Source organism: Vigna unguiculata, chromosome 7, assembly GCF_037176805.1.
Source record: "Vigna unguiculata cultivar grain cowpea cultivar isolate G323 ecotype 2 chromosome 7, ASM3717680v1, whole genome shotgun sequence".
NCBI lineage: Eukaryota > Viridiplantae > Streptophyta > Magnoliopsida > Fabales > Fabaceae > Vigna > Vigna unguiculata.
Window position 1 is genome coordinate 36,791,684 of NC_140798.1, and position 20,755 is coordinate 36,812,438.

At 27.8% G+C, this 20,755-nt stretch overlaps 1 protein-coding gene across 4 annotated transcripts; it reads right to left on the reverse strand.

The window, feature by feature from the left end:
* Positions 1-865: 865 nt before the first annotated feature.
* LOC114190982 (serine/threonine-protein phosphatase PP1-like) lies at positions 866-4,439 on the reverse strand. Of its 4 annotated transcripts, none has more exons than XM_085676106.1 (4): positions 3,833-4,439; positions 1,653-2,212; positions 1,368-1,559; positions 866-1,254 (listed from the first exon to the last, which is right to left on the reverse strand). In XM_085676106.1, exons 1-4 carry the CDS (start codon positions 4,005-4,007, stop codon positions 1,231-1,233), a joined length of 951 nt encoding a protein of 316 aa, XP_085532232.1. In that variant the 5' UTR covers positions 4,008-4,439; the 3' UTR covers positions 866-1,230. The 4 variants fall into 4 exon arrangements, with proteins under 4 accessions (XP_085532232.1, XP_085532231.1, XP_027935890.1 ...); XM_085676105.1 differs by having other exon boundaries at positions 866-1,257; XM_028080089.2 differs by having other exon boundaries at positions 1,338-1,559.
* Positions 4,440-20,755: the final 16,316 nt, after the last annotated feature.

Consider the following 20,755-nt stretch of genomic DNA (forward strand, 5'->3'; position numbering starts at 1 on the left):
TGATTTATGGGGGTACAAGAAGAAAAACATGAGAGATACAAAAAGAAACACCCCAGTAATAGATATAACTCTGAGGCCCAATTTTAATCGTGAAAAGTACGGAGCAAGTTTGAAGTCTTGAGTGAACTAAATAATTGACATCCTTATGGGAATAAATTAATAATTTTTTTCAAGGTTCAAATTGATGAGACCCAATTTTGTATTTAGAAGACTATCAACATTACATAAGACACTGAAAAATCCAACCAATTTAATGAGGATGATCATTAAATGAATCCATCTATAGAAATTATTCCCTGCAGTCTTCCATATAAGACACTCCAAATCAGTAATACGTATCTATAAAAAGTATTCGAGGTGAATTTTTATTTTTCACTATCAAATTGAATTTCATTATTAATAAATTTTAACATTTTCTACTCACCGTTCATTAATACAAAACATAAATACTCATAATATTTAATAGAGGTAAATAAAAAAAATAGTTGTATAAAACTTATATCCATAATTTATTTTAAAATGTGTTTAATAATAAGAATAGAAAGAAACAACTTAATGTGATCACTGATCAGTATAGCGTAGAAAAAGAAGAGGGGTGTCTTTGGATATTGCTACTGCTGCTATTTGAATTCACTGCCAAATAAGCTTTGTTTATGGGTATGTTCATGTGTATTATGCGATTTACAAGAAGCTCCAATATATACACGATGGAGCAGCAGCTAGCAACAAACTTGGAAAACAACTCATCACAAGTATAACCTAATGTTATCTGCAATTCATCATCTGCATAATCCACACAGACTGAATAAAAACCGAAGCATTATGCAGTCTACTTGAAAAAATGTGTCTATTTTTTAGCATGTGATTTAGCCAATCTTATTTCTTCACCTCTCATTATTTTCATCCCACATGCAAGGGTTATAGTACTTAACATTCTAACCAACAGCGCCACATTCACAATGGTGAAATAACTTCGAAATGACATTCAAAGGTATGTGAGAGGGCTGAAGGAGAAGAAAATTTGACAATATTGTACAAGGAGCAACTGTGTGCCAGCAAAAGAAAGAAGCATTCAGCTATCCCCAAAGGGTATAGCCAAGACAGTATCCAATGTTCTTCATTCCTCTTGAGATATATTGATGGTTGTTTTCTTCCTCACGTTAAAGTGAGCACGGAGAACACTTCTTCTGATGTACCAAACATTTACTAATTATAGTCACCTTCATCAGGTCAAGCTTTAGCACCAAAAAATGACTGCTGAAAGAGCAGGGAAACAAAAGAAAGATTGTAAACATTTTTGTTGCAAGCTCAGGAATGGATTTAAGGAATCAAAATACCTTGGCTTTTGTTGGGGTAGTAGGCTTAACTGTAGTTGTGCTCCCAAAGCGAAACTTATTAGGCTTTTTATCTACAGGCTTCAATATTTGAAAAGAGCAGACGAGTGATTCATCAACAGTCATCATTGCACCAGCATTGTCAAACTCTCCACAGTAATTAGGAGCCGAGAAGATAGTCACAAGTTGTCTGTCAGCAAAGAATTCATAACCGTCTTCCACAACCTGGAACATCATAAGATGGAACATATATAATCGAAACATTGTACATTTTGGATTCCTAGCGTTATAATCACACATTCGAAAACAGTATGAAACCTGATGGGCCCTGCAAATCAAATCAAGATCATGCTTCTGAAGGAATTCGGTGACCCTGTCAACACCAAAAGTGTAGGAAACTCCACGTTCATTTTCTCCCCAACCCCGAATGTCACTGCTAGGATCAGACCAAAGAAGGTCACATAGGAGACCGGTTTCAGGTACTTCCGTAGGACGCGGCAAACTCTTGATCTGATTTAAATAGTGTAAGTCAGGAGAGAGTCCACCATGCATGCAGAGTATTTTTTCATCAATGAGAGCTGCCACTGGCAAGCAGTTGAAACATTCTGTGAACACTTTCCAAAGCCTCACATTGAATCTTCGTTTACACTCATCATAAAATCCATAGATTCGGTTTATTGAAGCACATTCATGGTTGCCCCTCAGAAGAAAGAAGTTATTAGGATATTTTATTTTATAAGCCAGAAGGAGACATATAGTCTCCAAGCTTTGCTTCCCACGATCAACATAGTCCCCTAGAAATAAGTAATTAGAACGAGGAGGCAATCCACCGTAGTCAAAAAGTCGCAGAAGGTCAGAATATTGACCATGGATATCTCCTGGTAACAGACAAATCAAACAAAATATCAGTTTACACAATCCCACAAAACTTTTAAGTGCTTAAAACCTAAATAGACGAATTTAACTACTTCCGGAACTTGTTTCGCTAATTTAACAGCTAGAAGACCACTTCAAACCTTAAGAAAGAAAGCAACGACTATTTCAAAGGAGCAGATACAATTACACTTCTAAGTCATCGAAAACTTAACACATCAACTAGGGGAAAACTAATCTTAGAAGACAAGTATAGAAGTTTGAGTATATTGCAAATCACCAGATCAGTGTGTATCATTCTTAAATGTCTTTTCAAGAAGTTTGAGTCCAATAGATTTTTTCCAATATTACCACTACCAATTAAGATAACTAACAAAAATTCAAAGAAAATATACATAATATACATTTCATGTATACCATACTGGTTTTTCAGTTGAAGTGCATGAAAAACACTTAGGTCAATAGCTTCTCCATGTGGGTAAATCGTACTCTAATAAATATATACCGGGAGAAGATAATATTAGATGGCCTTGGACTACTCTGTAACCCCTGTTAATCTTTGTATGACATGTAATAAAAAATGCTATTAATTTTTTATTGCAAATTTTGAATGTGTTATGATTGCTTAATAATTTCTTTAGCGGCAGAGATGCTTCTCAACTCGTAGTAAATTAAGGTACTTGAATCGCAGAGGGAACAAATTCATGTTTCAGTATTTACAAGTGAAAATATGGGAGACATTTGCTAGTACAATTGACCACAACCAGAGTTTTGCTTCGTTAAATTCCTTCTGAAGATAAAAGACTCTTATTGATGCTATGATAAATCCAAACTTAGATAAGGCCTGACACAGTAGGTTACGAGAAAACCTCAGTTGAATTTAGCACACTTCTATTTCTAAAAAATAAAACGTGCAAAGGCATCACGACAGAGGAAGAAAACGCAACTATGTTGCTACCTCTAACCCAATCAATTATCTACAACACATCAAAGTTTACCAAACTTCTATGAAACAATCACTTTAACAGAGTAAGAAGAGACAATTTAACGTCCCAAAAAAAAAAAAAAAAGAATTTAATAATTTAACATACCTCTTTCAAGGGGAAGGGTTTATTTTACTTAAATATGATCAAATATGAATCGATCTAAAGAATCTAATAAAAACTCGTATTTCCAGGCACTCAACTTATTATTAATATTCAAATATTAATGGACGAGAATTTAGGGGTCTAGGAAAAATAAGACAAACACAACCTTATCAAAAACAACATTATCAATAAAAACAATAACAAGGCCTTATCCCATTTCAGTGATGACAGAGGCAGCGTCGCAGACAAACACGATTCACTTAAAGACCAAAATTTTCAGTGATGATACACACCCCCAACAACATAAGAAAAGAAAAAAAAGTTGTTTCGAATTTGATCTCCAATTCAATAATAACAACGATCGTTTTCCTATAATCTTAAGCAAATTTTGACCATAACTGTTGTAAGAAAAGAATCATTATTCCTATAGCTTTAACTCAGACACAACAAGGTCACAAAATTCAGACGATGATGCAATAATAAAATTGAGGAAGAAATAGAAAGATGTGGTTGAGGGGGGAAAGAAAAGAAAAGTACCACAGATCTTGAGGGGTGCCTCGAGTTCCAAGAGGTTGGGCTGGTTGGAGAAGATATCCCTGGAGACAAGACAAAGCTGCTTGATTTCAGGCTCAGAAAGTTGCACCTGTTTGCCGGGCCTGCCTCTGACTTCGAGCAGCCTATTGATGATACCATCAAGAACTGCACGTTCCATTCGGAGTCTGAGGTTTCAAAAGTCAATAAAAGAAAGAAAAGAACAAAGTGAAAGGAAAGGAAAGGAAAAGAGGTAATAGCAGCAGTTTGAAGTTGGGCTTAGGTGGTTCTTATATATTGACAACGATCATCTTAGCTTTAAGTCAAATTCAAGTGAGAACAAGAGCTTAACCATATTGGTGTTTTGTGAGAGAAGTGCTTAAGAAAGGAGTGGAGGGCGTTGAAAAGTGGAAAGTTTAAGTGAAGAACATATTCGAACGCGTAGGAGAATGAAGTGAGAAGAATAAAGTGGGAGCGAGGTGAGTGCGTTGAGGTCCCAGGAATAGAAGGGGAAGCTATGAAAGTGAGAGTGAGAGACGTAAAAATACATGAAAAATGACGCGGTTTCAATCTGCATACATCAATTTACCAATTGCTTCTGTTTGTTCCACTTCTCACATCATTTGTCCTGTTTTCGCCAAACTAAATAGCCTAATCCATTCGCAGTATTTTTCAACACGTAAACTATGTAACCAGCCACGTCTCAGCGCATCATTCATTATTGTATCCTAATCAATTTAATTAGGTACTTACGACTACTAATATAATATTTAACTAACGTCAACTACTTCTCCCTTAATCCGTCTCAGATATGTAATTATCAGAAAAATAACCCCTAAAACATATCAAATCACATACAAAAAACAAGCACACATGTGTGACTAAGCAAATTATTCTCTCACCAAGACTCCTATATTCATACCCACCTTAAGGATAGTGACTGCAGAAGATATTTACGTAATTTATGCATATAAATATTTTTTTTGTTTATTGTATGCAAGTATTGCAAAGTATATGTTTAAGTTTAATAACAGCAATTTGTATTGTTTTACAATCCAAATGAAAGATAAGATCGCTTTATCAAAAGAAGAACATCTTAGCTGCCAGGAATCTTAGCCTGGGTTGGGCTGTGGGTCTGGTTTCGGGAATCTTGAACCAAGTTCTGACTCTTTTCAGTTTGTACGTTAGACACGAATTTTTTTAGTATGCCAGAATTAGGTTAAACGAATCTAAGAGAAAGTTGTCATAAACTAAACTTGTAGGAACCTTAAGTAAATTGCTATTAAATATTTTTTGGCAAAAGGTGATTTCTATAAAACTATGAATTTTTGTAATAATGATGATAAAATAGATCAACTCACTCTGTTATATTGACCTGGGAAATATGGGAGATGGATCAGTTGCTTAAAACATTTACCCCATCTCATTTTCTTGATACTTAGATTCTAACCACTTATAGATAATTTAAGATTTAAATGAATGTATTAACGTAACAAAATTAAGAAATGGTAAAAACAAATATTAACGTAATATCCATTCATCAATAAATTTAAAAAAGGTTGTAGGTATACTTGTCCTATCATCCTCTAACATGTTAAATATGATTGGTCAAAAACAAGCTGAAGAGTTCCAACTGGATCCATAAAATTAAGAAAGAAAAAAGTTAAAGTGGTTGCTTGGATGATCTAATGTATTTTGTCAGCCTAATTTATTTTTTTGTCTGATTAGGGCTATTTGCGATTAATTTAACTAAAATCCATCGGTCATCTTTTAAATATTTTTTTAGTACCTAATCTAAACTATCATGTATACTGTTAACTTTATAATAATTATTTTTCAAAATTTAATTGATTCATCGCGTATAAACTTATTATACCAATAATTTATAAAAATTAGGGTATTTATTCTATTTTTTCATCTCATTATCTCAAACATTTATCTTTTCTTCATCTTTTTGTAGTAAAAAAAAGTGATCCTGATATGCATTTTCTCATCTGGAATGGCAGTTTTTTACTAAGGCTGAAGAATACCACGTACGTTTTCAATGGTTTTAAAAAATAAATGTTGGGAAAAATATTTCAAAATTTTGAAGCACCACTACTCTTAATAATGAGTTATTCACTTAATTACAAACATTTTGCCTTAAAGGTTAAAACTGGCTTCAGTTCATTCATTCTCTGCTATGTGATACCACTTCCAATATTCAATTAATTTGCAGAATATGGTAAGTTTTAGATTAATTAACTTTTTTGTTATATCTCATTTTCCTTCGGCCCATAAAGCTTCTTGCCAACAACAATTAATGGCAATTATGGTCTCTCCTCTTAATTAGAATTGACAGAAGCAAACTACAAACAATGCATTGTATTTTTCTAATTAGAATTGACAGAATCAAACTACAAACAATGTATCCTTCCCGAATTAAGATCAAGAAAGTAAGAAACTAGAAGGTGTACTCATCAAAGCTGTCGCACAATTCCAACCTATTTCATGAGATGTTTCCTGCTGAAAAATTCTCAATCCTCTTAAAGATCTAAGTATTAGAGCTGAAAGTTCGTACAAGGTCTCTGAATCAAAAGCTTTCGTGAATGAAAATTCAGGCAAGTGTACGAGATACCTGTGTTTTTAGTCAAATGTACAAGTAAAAGATACTTTGATTTGAAATATTTTCGTTTGAGGGGATGCACCAATAAGAAAAAAGACAAACTAAATTTTGAGAAAAAGACAATTAATATATCTAAATATGAGTTTAAATTTTACATTGATTAAATATGAGAAACATGAACATCATATAAAAATAAAAACATATAAACTTGTTAAATTAATGTTTTGGATAAGATGTGATGATAAATTTTTACTTATTTTTTATGAATTTTTCATGAAAAATTATTAAAGAGATACAATACTGTGAGACATCAGTTCAGTCTACGTATAAGGAAACATGACTTCCGATTTCACTTCAAAATCTTAAGACAACTTATATTTGTAAACCAAATAATCTCATTTATTTAATCCATGAATGAAAATGATATATCTATGCTTGTTGATAGAGCTGTCAAAACGGATAATTCGGCCCGACTCGGCTCGACCCACCACGGGTTGATGAGTTAGTGAGCTGACTCAACCCGACTCACTTTTTAGCGAGCCAAAAAAATTTGAACCCGGTCCGGCTAGAGATGGCAAATAAACCCGTCCCCGTGGGTATTGCCCGAACCCGTCCCCATTTTGACGGGGAATCCCCGCATTGATTGGGTATGGGTATGGGTATGGGGAATCCCCGACTTTTTCAATTGGGTATGGGGATGGGTATGGGGATGTACGTATCCCCGCCATAATACCCGTCCCCGCCATATCTCCATCTCCATTTAAATTATTAAAATATTCATAATTAATTAAGTAACTATATATATATATATATATATATATATATATATACTTTCTATTTTTTATTTCTTTTAATTATTTGGTTTGTCATGAAACTCATTCGCATATCTAATATATTTTTTATCTTATCATAACTTTTATGTAATTATGTTAAAATGATTTATGTTAATTAAAAATTTTTTATGCCTCACATTTGAATATTTCTATTATTTTTTAATATTTTTATTTATTATATATTTTCCTTTCACATGAGAATGTTTATACTATCAATTTAAGGTAATATAAAAAAAATTATTTACTTATTATTATTAATTTTTGTTTAATTTGAAGAACTCTTTTGTTTCATTAAAATAATTTTCGTTATTTTTCAACTATTGAGTATATATGTTGATATTTGAAAAGTTTTCTTAGTTCTCTAAGGTATTTTTCATCTTATCATACCTTAATTATACATTTGATTTTTTTTGTGCGATTTCTTTCGATAGTCTCTCAAATTATTTTTAAAACACACATTTGTTAATTTTTTAATATTTTTATTTATTGTTTATTTTCATCATGTAGAATAATATTTCGATATATTCTATCTAATTATTTTTTATTTTATAACTCATTATTAATCATACTATAATTTTTTCATTTTAAATTATGTTTGAAGTGGTTAAAATTATATATATATATATATATATATATATATATATATATAAAATGATATTTGGGAATAATATATGATAATTCACTACAAAAAAAACATGAAATAGTGACCGATTTAGTCAATAACCCATATGAATCACTATTTTCCGTCATTGGTGGTAGTAGTTGATTTATTGACTGAATAAGTGATTAAATTAGTTATTGAATCGGTACTTGATTTAGTGACCAATTTAATTACTAATTTATTTGTAATTTAGTGACAAATTTTTTGGGCACTAATGATATTTCTATTTAATTTTAACCACTTCAAACATAATTTAATAATTTGTTCTCTAAGGTATTTTTCATCTTATCATACCTTAATTATACGTTTAATTTCATTTGTGTGATTTCTTTCGATAGTCTCTCAAATTATTTCTAAAACACACATTTGTTAGTTTTTTTAATATTTTTATTTATTGTTTATTTTCATCGTGTAGAATAATATTTCAATATATTCTATCTAATTATTTTTTATTTTATAACTCATTATTAATCATACTGTACTTTTTTTACTTTAAATTATGTTTGAAGTGGTTAAAATTATATATATATATATATATATATATATATATATATATATATATATATATATATATATATATAATGATATTTAGGAATAATATATGATAATTCACTACAAGAAAAACATGAAATATTGACTGATTTAGTCATTAACCCATATCAATCACTATTTTTCATCATTGGTGGTAATAGTTGATTTATTGTCTGAATCAGTGATTAAATATTAGTGACCGATTCAATGATTGAATCGGTACTTGATTTAGTGACCAATTTAATTACTAATTTATTTGTAATTTAGTGACAAATATTTTGGGCACTAATGATATTTCTATTTAATTTTAACCACTTCAAACATAATTTAATAATTTGTTCTCTAAGATATTTTTCATCTTATCATACCTTAATTATACATTTGATTTCCTTTGTGCGATTTCTTTCGATAGTCTCTCAAATTATTTCTAAAACACACATTTGTTAGTTTTTTAATATTTTTATTTATTGTTTATTTTCATCATTTAGAATAATATTTTGATATATTCTATCTAATTTTTTTTATTTTATAACTCATTATTAATCATATTGTAATTTTTTTCACTTTAATTGTATAAATAACTTTTATTTACTACAATATAAAAATTTAATGTAATTGTTATGAATATTTTTTTGTCACTATCCAACATATATTGAAGTTTAAAAGATACAAAATCTATGTCAAAATTTTATTATTGTGTTTATTATTTGTTCTTGGTGTCATTTTGATCAAATGATGTATTATAACTTTTATTAGTGTATAAAAAAGAGATTCATTAGAATTTAAAAAATTGAACGAAACAAACATTTAAAATATATTTTAATTTAAATATTTGTTTTCCTTTTATATTTTTTTGAAATATTTTTTAATTTTATCAACTAAGTTTCATTAATGTTGTAGTTTGCAAATTTAATAAATGTTTTGGTTCTCATGAAATTTTATTTGGTATTCAAATATAACATGTAGACAATTATAATTTATTTCAAAGTATTTGATATGGAAGAAACAATCATCCTCCTAATATTGAATATTTGATAATATTATGTTTTCTTTATCGTAATTTTTTTCTCTTATAAAAATTAATTAATATTGAAGTTGTTAGAACACGGGTACGGGTATGGGTACGAGATTATACCCGTTACCCGGTGGGGATGGGGATGGGACAAAAGTTTAATACCCGTTGGGTTTGGGTATGGGGATGGGGATGAAAATTTTTTGTGGGGATGGGTATGGGATAGCGAAACCCGTCCCCGCCCCGCCCCGTTGCCATCCCTAGGTCCGGCCCACCATGGGTTGGCGGGTTAAACGGGTTGGTTCATGGGTTCACTTAATTAAAAAAAATACAATTTTTTTCAGTCAAAACTAAATTATAATTCTAATTAAAATTTAAATAAACTTTAATACAATACAAATACAAACCAAAATTACAAAAATACAAATTATTTATGTGTTGGCTAAAAAAACAACCTAAGATGACTCAAATGTAAAGTCCAACTTAATAAAAACACTTGTGTGACTCTTTTATCTATGGGTTGGTGAGCCAACCCGGCTCACCACGGGTTCAACCCAGGTGAGCCAAATTCTAGGTAAGCCGCGTCAAAAATCAACTTGTATTAAGATTTGTAAAAAATTTCAACCCAACTCGGTCCAAACCCGTGGTGAACCGGATTAATTAGTGGGTTCCAACCTATTTTATCAACTCTACTTATTGATTACTATAAAAAATATTAATAGTGAGTGGCCTGTTTCTCGAAAGGAGTAACTTTTACTGTCCAGTGGATGTCATTAAACAAAATCCTTTTGAGTATTTGAAATTAGTAGGATTCATGGTCTTGGCGTCATGAGAAGCATTTTATTTCAGTGTACGTAGTCCTCATTGGTAGTATAATAAAATGGAAAATTATTTTTTCACTTCCATTTTTTAATCTCATACTTTATTATTTGACGTGATTCAGTGTAGGTTTATTAATTTTTCTAAAGAAAAAATATCTACGAAGTAAAAATTGTGAATCATAATATCATTCTCTAATAAAAAAAATTGAAAGGTACCGCTTCTTGAAGTATGAACGCTCATTTTATAGATTCCTAGAAAACTGGGCATTCCAAATAAATCGAAATTATTGGTGTGACACTACTGCATGCGTGATATCCTAAAGTCTCTTCGGATGTGAAAGATGCCAAAAGAACTACGTACTAATTCTACGGCATTTCTCATTTTCTGAAGAGGTCTACAGAGGAGTTTGCCTACATTTGTAATCTAATACAATACTGAATCACGTTAAGAATATATTCTCCAATTATTCTTTTCAAAAATATATTCTATTGAATAATTTTTTTAGTGGTTCAAATTTATAAAATTTAATGGGTTTCAGAACTTATTTAGGTTATGTTCGTATATAGAGATTCAATAAATAAGTTGATTTGGAGAGATAGATATAAAATTTATTTTGTGTTTGATAGAGATGATTTGCAATGGATTGCAGCGATGGATTTGTGATGATCATAAGTTTTATCCGCTTCAAAATGTGAAGATTTGTGTATATTATTCATCATTTTATCTTTATATCCCTCTTTGTATATAATAATAAAACTGATTCAAGTTCATGATTTGTGATAAAAAAAGAAATTTAAATTCGTGATGATGAAAAAACCGAGTTATATATGGAGAGATAGATATAAAATTTATTTTGTGTTTGATAGAGATGATTTGCAATGGATTGCAGCGATGGATTTGTGATGATCATAAGTTTTATCCGCTTCAAAATGTGAAGATTTGTGTATATTATTCATCATTTTATCTTTATATCCCTCTTTGTATATAATAATAAAACTGATTCAAGTTCATGATTTGTGATAAAAAAAGAAATTTAAATTCGTGATGATGAAAAAACCGAGTTATATATATATATATATATATATATATATATATATATATATATATATAATTTTTTTCACATTCATGAAATTTTTTTATTTTAAAATTTCATATAATTTTAATATTTCTTTTAATTCGTATTAATTATTTATAATTATCTTTATAACATCAAATTACAAAATCATTCTCTTTTTCCATTAAGGGTATTTTGGTCACTTTCTAAATCTATCTATTTTTACAATTTATTTTATTCATCACATCAATCAAATTTTTCACTAACTTTCATAAAACTTATCTCCAAATTCACTCACTTTACCCTTTAAATCCACTCAAAAAAACACACAAATTCATCTACTCAAATCCATATAAATTCATCTTCACACTCTCTCCCAAATCCATACCGCCAAGGGAAAACACCCTTTAGTGATCTCTCTACTAATTTCATAATTTTTTTTATAAATTTTAAATAAATTATATTTTTAGCATACCTCTTCCTTCTTTAGTAATGACATAATCATTATTAAAAAAATTATATTTCCCGTAAATTTTATTTTAAATTTTTTTTAGGAAATACTAATAAATTTTGTTATGAAAAAAAATTTGCTGAAAATTGCTGTCAATTTTTTTGCAAAATACTTTATATAATACACTTTTCACAACAAATTTTATAATAAATACTTGCAAATTTTATAATTTTGCAGGAAATAATTATCGATGAAAGAATTACCTGTTCAATCAAGATTCCTAGAAAAAAATAGTAAGAAAAATACTTTTCTTGCAAAAATTTTTAACAAATTTGTAACAAAATTCTCATGTAATATAAGAATTTTTAATAGTGAATGTGATGAACAAGTCAATGTGCAATGATTTTGAGTTATAGTGTTGTGGGGGATCCAATCGAAATGGAACAAACTTATAGGTCGGAAAAATTCTAACAAAAGAACATATTGAAGAAATTAATTAGAAACAAAATGAGATTTGATAAATTTTAATTATATGTACTTTACTCAACATCTCGTTAGGATAGCATGATATCTTTTAGCCTGAAAAAACATTTTATTATCTTTTGAAATGTTTTTCTTAAGTTTTTATCTAATGTATTTATGGAGAAAAAGATAAATTATTCACCTAATATAATTATAATTGATTTAAGAAAATATGATCATTTAAATGTGTTAGAGATCACATATTAACTAGAGATAACACAGATTGACAATTTATAAGTGTATCTAAACCTCTGCTAATGTATAACTCATGAGAAAGAGAAATATGCACAAGAGGTGTTTGATGAGAAGCAATTCAAAGAGAATTTTCCTATTTTTCGTATTGAGCTATTAGAAATTTATTCAATATATAAATGAAAGAAGTAAAACCTAATATATCATCATAATACAAAATATTTAATATTAATACGAGAGAATAAAATATATTATATCTCTGTTAATAGAATTAAACCCAGGAGATATATGATATCTCTAACAACCTCACCTTACAAACTATCAGTTTTATAAGGTTGAGTTAAGTTTAAAGTCAACTTCTTAATATGATATTAAAATCATGAATTAGAATCTATCATAACCTGCTGTCGGACCACTCATTAATGTTTAATCCTGCACTTGACTTTGATTTGACTAAGTCCAACTTAACTTGGGTCTAACCTAATCTTAATTTTGGTGTGATTCAATTATCTTTTTCTAGATCCAACCTTATTTGACTTAGGTCCAATTTGGCTCAACGAAACCCAATGAGACCAAATTTTGTTTTATGGGAATCTAATCTGACTTAATATTTCATAACCTAATTGACTTATACTTATAATTATTTTAGATTTTAAAAGTTCAAAAATATTTAATATATAAATTAATAGTTTTATTAAAATAGATTTAAATTAATATAAATTAGATTTAAATATTGATTTTTTTTTTGTTGAGATGGGTGTTGGTATTATAAGATTAGGACTAGGGATGGCAACGGGGCGGGGCGGGGACGGGTTTCGCTATCCCATACCCATCCCCACAAAAAATTTTCATCCCCATCCCCATACCCAAACCCAACGGGTATTAAACTTTTGTCCCATCCCCATCCCCACCGGGTAACGGGTATAATCTCGTACCCATACCCGTACCCGTGTTCTAACAACTTCAATATTAATTAATTTTTATAAGAGAAAAAAATTACGATAAAGAAAACATAATATTATCAAATATTCAATATTAGGAGGATGATTGTTTCTTCCATATCAAATACTTTGAAATAAATTATAATTGTCTACATGTTATATTTGAATACCAAATAAAATTTCATGAGAACCAAAACATTTATTAAATTTGCAAACTACAACATTAATGAAACTTAGTTGATAAAATTAAAAAATATTTCAAAAAAATATAAAAGGAAAACAAATATTTAAATTAAAATATATTTTAAATGTTTGTTTCGTTCAATTTTTTAAATTCTAATGAATCTCTTTTTTATACACTAATAAAAGTTATAATACATCATTTGATCAAAATGACACCAAGAACAAATAATAAACACAATAATAAAATTTTGACATAGATTTTGTATCTTTTAAACTTCAATATATGTTGGATAGTGACAAAAAAATATTCATAACAATTACATTAAATTTTTATATTGTAGTAAATAAAAGTTATTTATACAATTAAAGTGAAAAAAATTACAATATGATTAATAATGAGTTATAAAATAAAAAAAATTAGATAGAATATATCAAAATATTATTCTAAATGATGAAAATAAACAATAAATAAAAATATTAAAAAACTAACAAATGTGTGTTTTAGAAATAATTTGAGAGACTATCGAAAGAAATCGCACAAAGGAAATCAAATGTATAATTAAGGTATGATAAGATGAAAAATATCTTAGAGAACAAATTATTAAATTATGTTTGAAGTGGTTAAAATTAAATAGAAATATCATTAGTGCCCAAAATATTTGTCACTAAATTACAAATAAATTAGTAATTAAATTGGTCACTAAATCAAGTACCGATTCAATCATTGAATCGGTCACTAATATTTAATCACTGATTCAGACAATAAATCAACTATTACCACCAATGATGAAAAATAGTGATTGATATGGGTTAATGACTAAATCAGTCAATATTTCATGTTTTTCTTGTAGTGAATTATCATATATTATTCCTAAATATCATTATATATATATATATATATATATATATATATATATATATATATATATATATATATATATATATATATATATATATAATTTTAACCACTTCAAACATAATTTAAAGTAAAAAAAGTACAGTATGATTAATAATGAGTTATAAAATAAAAAATAATTAGATAGAATATATTGAAATATTATTCTACACGATGAAAATAAACAATAAATAAAAATATTAAAAAAACTAACAAATGTGTGTTTTAGAAATAATTTGAGAGACTATCGAAAGAAATCACACAAATGAAATTAAACGTATAATTAAGGTATGATAAGATGAAAAATACCTTAGAGAACAAATTATTAAATTATGTTTGAAGTGGTTAAAATTAAATAGAAATATCATTAGTGCCCAAAAAATTTGTCACTAAATTACAAATAAATTAGTAATTAAATTGGTCACTAAATCAAGTACCGATTCAATAACTAATTTAATCACTTATTCAGTCAATAAATCAACTACTACCACCAATGACGGAAAATAGTGATTCATATGGGTTATTGACTAAATCGGTCACTATTTCATGTTTTTTTGTAGTGAATTATCATATATTATTCCCAAATATCATTTTATATATATATATATATATATATATATATATATATATATATATATATATATATATATATAATTTTAACCACTTCAAACATAATTTAAAATGAAAAAATTATAGTATGATTAATAATGAGTTATAAAATAAAAAATAATTAGATAGAATATATCGAAATATTATTCTACATGATGAAAATAAACAATAAATAAAAATATTAAAAAATTAACAAATGTGTGTTTTAAAAATAATTTGAGAGACTATCGAAAGAAATCGCACAAAAAAAATCAAATGTATAATTAAGGTATGATAAGATGAAAAATACCTTAGAGAACTAAGAAAACTTTTCAAATATCAACATATATACTCAATAGTTGAAAAATAACGAAAATTATTTTAATGAAACAAAAGAGTTCTTCAAATTAAACAAAAATTAATAATAATAAGTAAATAATTTTTTTTATATTACCTTAAATTGATAGTATAAACATTCTCATGTGAAAGGAAAATATATAATAAATAAAAATATTAAAAAATAATAGAAATATTCAAATGTGAGGCATAAAAAATTTTTAATTAACATAAATCATTTTAACATAATTACATAAAAGTTATGATAAGATAAAAAATATATTAGATATGCGAATGAGTTTCATGACAAACCAAATAATTAAAAGAAATAAAAAATAGAAAGTATATATATATATATATATATATATATATATATATATATATAGTTACTTAATTAATTATGAATATTTTAATAATTTAAATGGAGATGGAGATATGGCGGGGACGGGTATTATGGCGGGGATACGTACATCCCCATACCCATCCCCATACCCAATTGAAAAAGTCGGGGATTCCCCATACCCATACCCATACCCAGTCAATGCGGGGATTCCCCGTCAAAATGGGGACGGGTTCGGGCAATACCCACGGGGACGGGTTTATTTGCCATCTCTAATTAGGACTTATATGCATAATTTAAATATTTATTCGTGTAACTATAGTTATACATTTTTATAATACTTAAGCGAACTTGACCATTTAAAATTAATTTGTTATGTTGAACGGTATAAATCATATTTTATAAAATATTTGTTAGTCGCGTGAATAAGTTTTGTGAGGGGGATTTTCTTTCTGCAGCCCCATATTTTCTTCTTGCACTCCTTGCTTTTTTAAATTTCAATTATATCTCGTTGAAATTATAGTTTAGGATCGTACAATTTGTAATCAAAAAATATATTTTAAATTGTAGAGAAGTAATACAAATTTACAATTATATAATTTGTAATGCAAAACTGAAAGTCAATTTGAAAAACAAATTACATTCTGGATTTTGGATTGTATAATTTATAGTGTAAAATTATATTTTGGATTGTATAATTTGTAATGTAATTTTAAAAAACAGTTTCTGATGCAAATTACATTATAGATTATACAATTCATAATATAATTTTTCATTACAAATTCTATAATCAGAATGCATACAGATTGTGAAATCTGAAACTTATATTTTATGTTTTTCATTGTTAATTGTCATTTTCTTCTTACACTTTATATTGTTGTGATATTTTCATTTGTTTTAATGAATATTTGTGAATGTTTATGAGGTTAAAGGTGGAAGAAGAAGATGAGGGTGAAGGTGGAGGTAGAAGAAAAAGATGAGATGGAGGGAGGTGAAAATAGGGTGGAGTTGGAGGTAGAAGAAAAAGATTGGGTGAAGGTGGAGGTGGAAGAAGATGGAGTGAAGGTGGAGGAAAGTATGGAAGTGTTGTGGGGGAGGAGGAAGGAAGAAGAGGAGAACAAATTTAACTTTTTACTTTATTTATGGTATGGGGGTGCAGGAAGAAATTCAAGAAATTCCCTTTGTGAGGCCGTATAGAACTTGTTGAACCATATTTGTTTGGTTTGTTTAAGTGGCTTTAGCTTAAATGGATCAGAGTTGGGCCATTATGACAGGCCTCCTACTAAGCAACTTGGATCCAACTAATTTGTCTTCATTAGCGCAACCAGGTTTATTTAAGAATTAATTAAGTTATCAAGGGATTTGATTTTGACGTGTAATTGGCAGTAAATTTTATATACAAACAAAGTAACTATACATTCAGGATACTGTTTCAAAGGCACTTTTTTGTCATGTGTCAACACATGATAAATTTGTTTGCACTAATTAAATAAAACCTACTGTTTTACAAAATAATATATTGTTAAAAGACACAATTGTTTATGCTATTTTACATTGAGGACTCGCCTACTACACTGATTTTTCGTTGAAGACACTCACATAAGAACTATAATTATCTCTAAGGGTCTTAATCATGTTCACCAAACCTAAACACGAAATCAACGATGGATCCAGCTGTTCCCCTCTAATTTTCTACAAAATTTTGGAAAGTAAAGAAGACAGATCACACAAACCTTTTTAGATTTTACAGATGGCAACACATTCATTTAAACATCAAATTCATTATTGGGTTTGTAAATGAAATTACTACATCATTAATGGTAGGAACTTAGTGAAATTTAATTTCAAATATGTTTTAACAATTTAGTAACTCACCGGTCAGCAACTACAATTGGGAGAAATTAGCCTCTCATATAAGATATTAGGAAAATTTTCACAAAGACAAAAATATAAACACAAATTGAGGGTTTGTTTTATAATTATAACTTTATTCATTTTCATTTATAAGTAAATTAAATTTGTATCCAAGCTGCATGATTGAATCCAAAAGATGAGTCCATTTGCATAATATCTTATTCATTGTTAAACTACGTGTTGTTAGATTCCAGGCATTACTCAGAAGTAATGGAAGAAAAAAATGAACAGCTTATTGACTTTTGGCTAACAAGCAAGACCTATACCTATACATGCTTCAATTAATTTCAAAGATTAGTTCACATATCACTTTCTCCTACAAAACATACATGCGTCTAAATATGGCAATATCCTATAATTTTTACGAGTATGGAATAAAGTTTTAAATGAAATAACGGATCTAAATATTTATGTGTACTAAAACTAAATTTTAACTAAATAAAAAAAAAAACTAATTCCTTCTTGAATGAAAAGATTATTAAAGGGAATAAAATATAATTTTTCACTAAAATCTTTTTCCTAAAAAATGAATTATAAATATCATAACAACACATTTTTATATTGCTTAATTTTTTTCATAACAACAGAAACTCCAGCTGAATGTGATTTATTGTGTAAAGAAGCACTGATAAGTTTAGTAGGGTGCATTGAATTATTATAATTTTTAAAAATATTAATTTTTACAAATAAAAATATTAGTTGTGATTTTTTATAACTTTCAATTATGTGTAGGGTGCTAAATAAAAATAATAAGTTAAATTTTATGTTTAATATAGTAAGTCGTAAAAAAACCAGTAAATTATTTGGATTCATTTAAAAGTTAATTAAAAACTAGATCTAATTCAGTACATCTAATAAAATTCATTCAATTTATTCACTAATTTTCTTAATACATACACGCGCACAAATATATTGTCCATAAAAAAAATTCCTTTATTTGTTATGTTTTTAGGATAAATGATATCAATCCATGCAATCAATATTTAAAAAAAAAATTAAAATTATGTTCATAAAATTTGGTAAAAGTCAAAAATATATTTAAAAAAAAACTTATAAAAGAATTGGCTGAAGTTAATTTGATCAATTAAGTATAAAAGGAATCACTATTTAAAAATAATAATAATGAATCTTTTGCTGTGAAGTAATAAATTTCATTTAATCTGTTATTTATATATAGATAACAGAGAAATAAAATATTTTGTCACCCTTAATTGGGTTGAAGTGAAATTTCCTTTGATTGAGTATTAGCAGACTACTTAAATAAAAACTTTTTGGCAGTACAAGTGACAAAATTTTGGCGGTGGAACTCGTACTTCATGTGGCTCGCACAAACTTTTTATCAACCGTGAAAGTAAATAGGGTATTTTAATATAGAATAACTTAATATTGATTAAAATTAATTATTTATATATTCTAATAATTTTGTAATATAAATATACTGTACTGTAATCCTAACTATATATTAATCTCTAATTCACAATTATATTTTATACTTTGTTAAATTATGTTCATCATTTACAGGAGCAAAATTATTTTATAGTTTGCTTAAAATTTAAACCTGGAACTAATCTAACTTATCAAAATGAAAATATATATTATATCAAGATAAAATATTTTAGTTCAGAAGATATATTTTTTTGTTGGAACTATATATATATATATATATATATATATATATATATATATATATATTTTCATACGAGGATTATGATCATACGTAATAAGCATCGAGAGATTATGTTTATATGTATATGATATTAGTTTTCCATATATAAGATATTTGATATTATTTTTATTTTTAAAATTTTAAAATAATAATGTGATGAGTCTTTATTTTTATATATAATTTAACTTTATCTATTTTATACAATGTGAGATTTTTGATTCACATTTAAACTATTTTCAATATTTGTTGTGTGTCTGTATCACATTAAATCATTTTATAAAATTAAAATTATCTTCTTACAAACCATAACTAGATATTTATTACGTGAAACCAAAAGGTGGAATATTATTAGTTTACTAAATATAATGAGCTTGAAATCGAATTAGTTTTTCTTCACTAAATATTGTTGCGGATTTTTTTGAAAGGTAAAATACGTATTAAACGAATGCGTGTAGCCCCTATGTTTAGAAGGAAAAATTTAAGCATTAAAATGTTTTCTTTGCATAAAATATTATTAAAATGTGAAAAATATAAGAATATCAGGAAAGGTTAGTCTGGAAGGGTAAAGTTTAAAAGGACAGAAAATTGTTTACACCACCTAAGAAATTAGTCATAGGTATCGACTTAAATAAAAAGAATAATTTAAAATCTATTCCAATTTAATTAAACCTTAAATATTTTAATTTTGAATTTTGATTGAATTGGATTGATTGATAAAGGAGCACCCTAATACTAATGTAAAGATGAGTAAGAGCAGGTTGTGGTGTATGATTGGAGTGAATTGGGGTGGTCATGATTTCATCAGCTTCTCGTGACTCCTTTAACACCATCACCAATCATCCCAATCCTTAGTTCAATGGACAATTTTCAAGTTTCACCATATAATATGTTAAAGATATAATATAATCCCCATAAATTCCTCCATCCACACCTTCTGCCCTGTTACTCACGCCTCCACCACCACACGTCAACTCATTTTATAAATAATATTAATAGTGCTACTCAAATTTACTAAACTTATAACTTAATACACATCAAAAAAATATATACGCGGGAAATTTAAGACTAATGGCAAGACAACTTGTGAAAATTACAGGATTCTTATCTATGTGCTGCTGCAGATTCAACTTTCATATATCAGACAAACTATTTATAGTTACACTGAAAACTCGGAACATGTAATTCCCAGTAGACTCCATTAAATCTGAATGGGTGAAAAATCCATTCCCGGGTACTGAATATCAAAATCACAAATTATACCTGCCACACTTTTGACTTTAATTCGGATTTAAATATTATTTTGCATAAAATAACAAAAGGTTGATGATATTGACAGAAAAGTTTTTGGTATCTCCCTATAAATACTATTTCGTTGTTACCAGT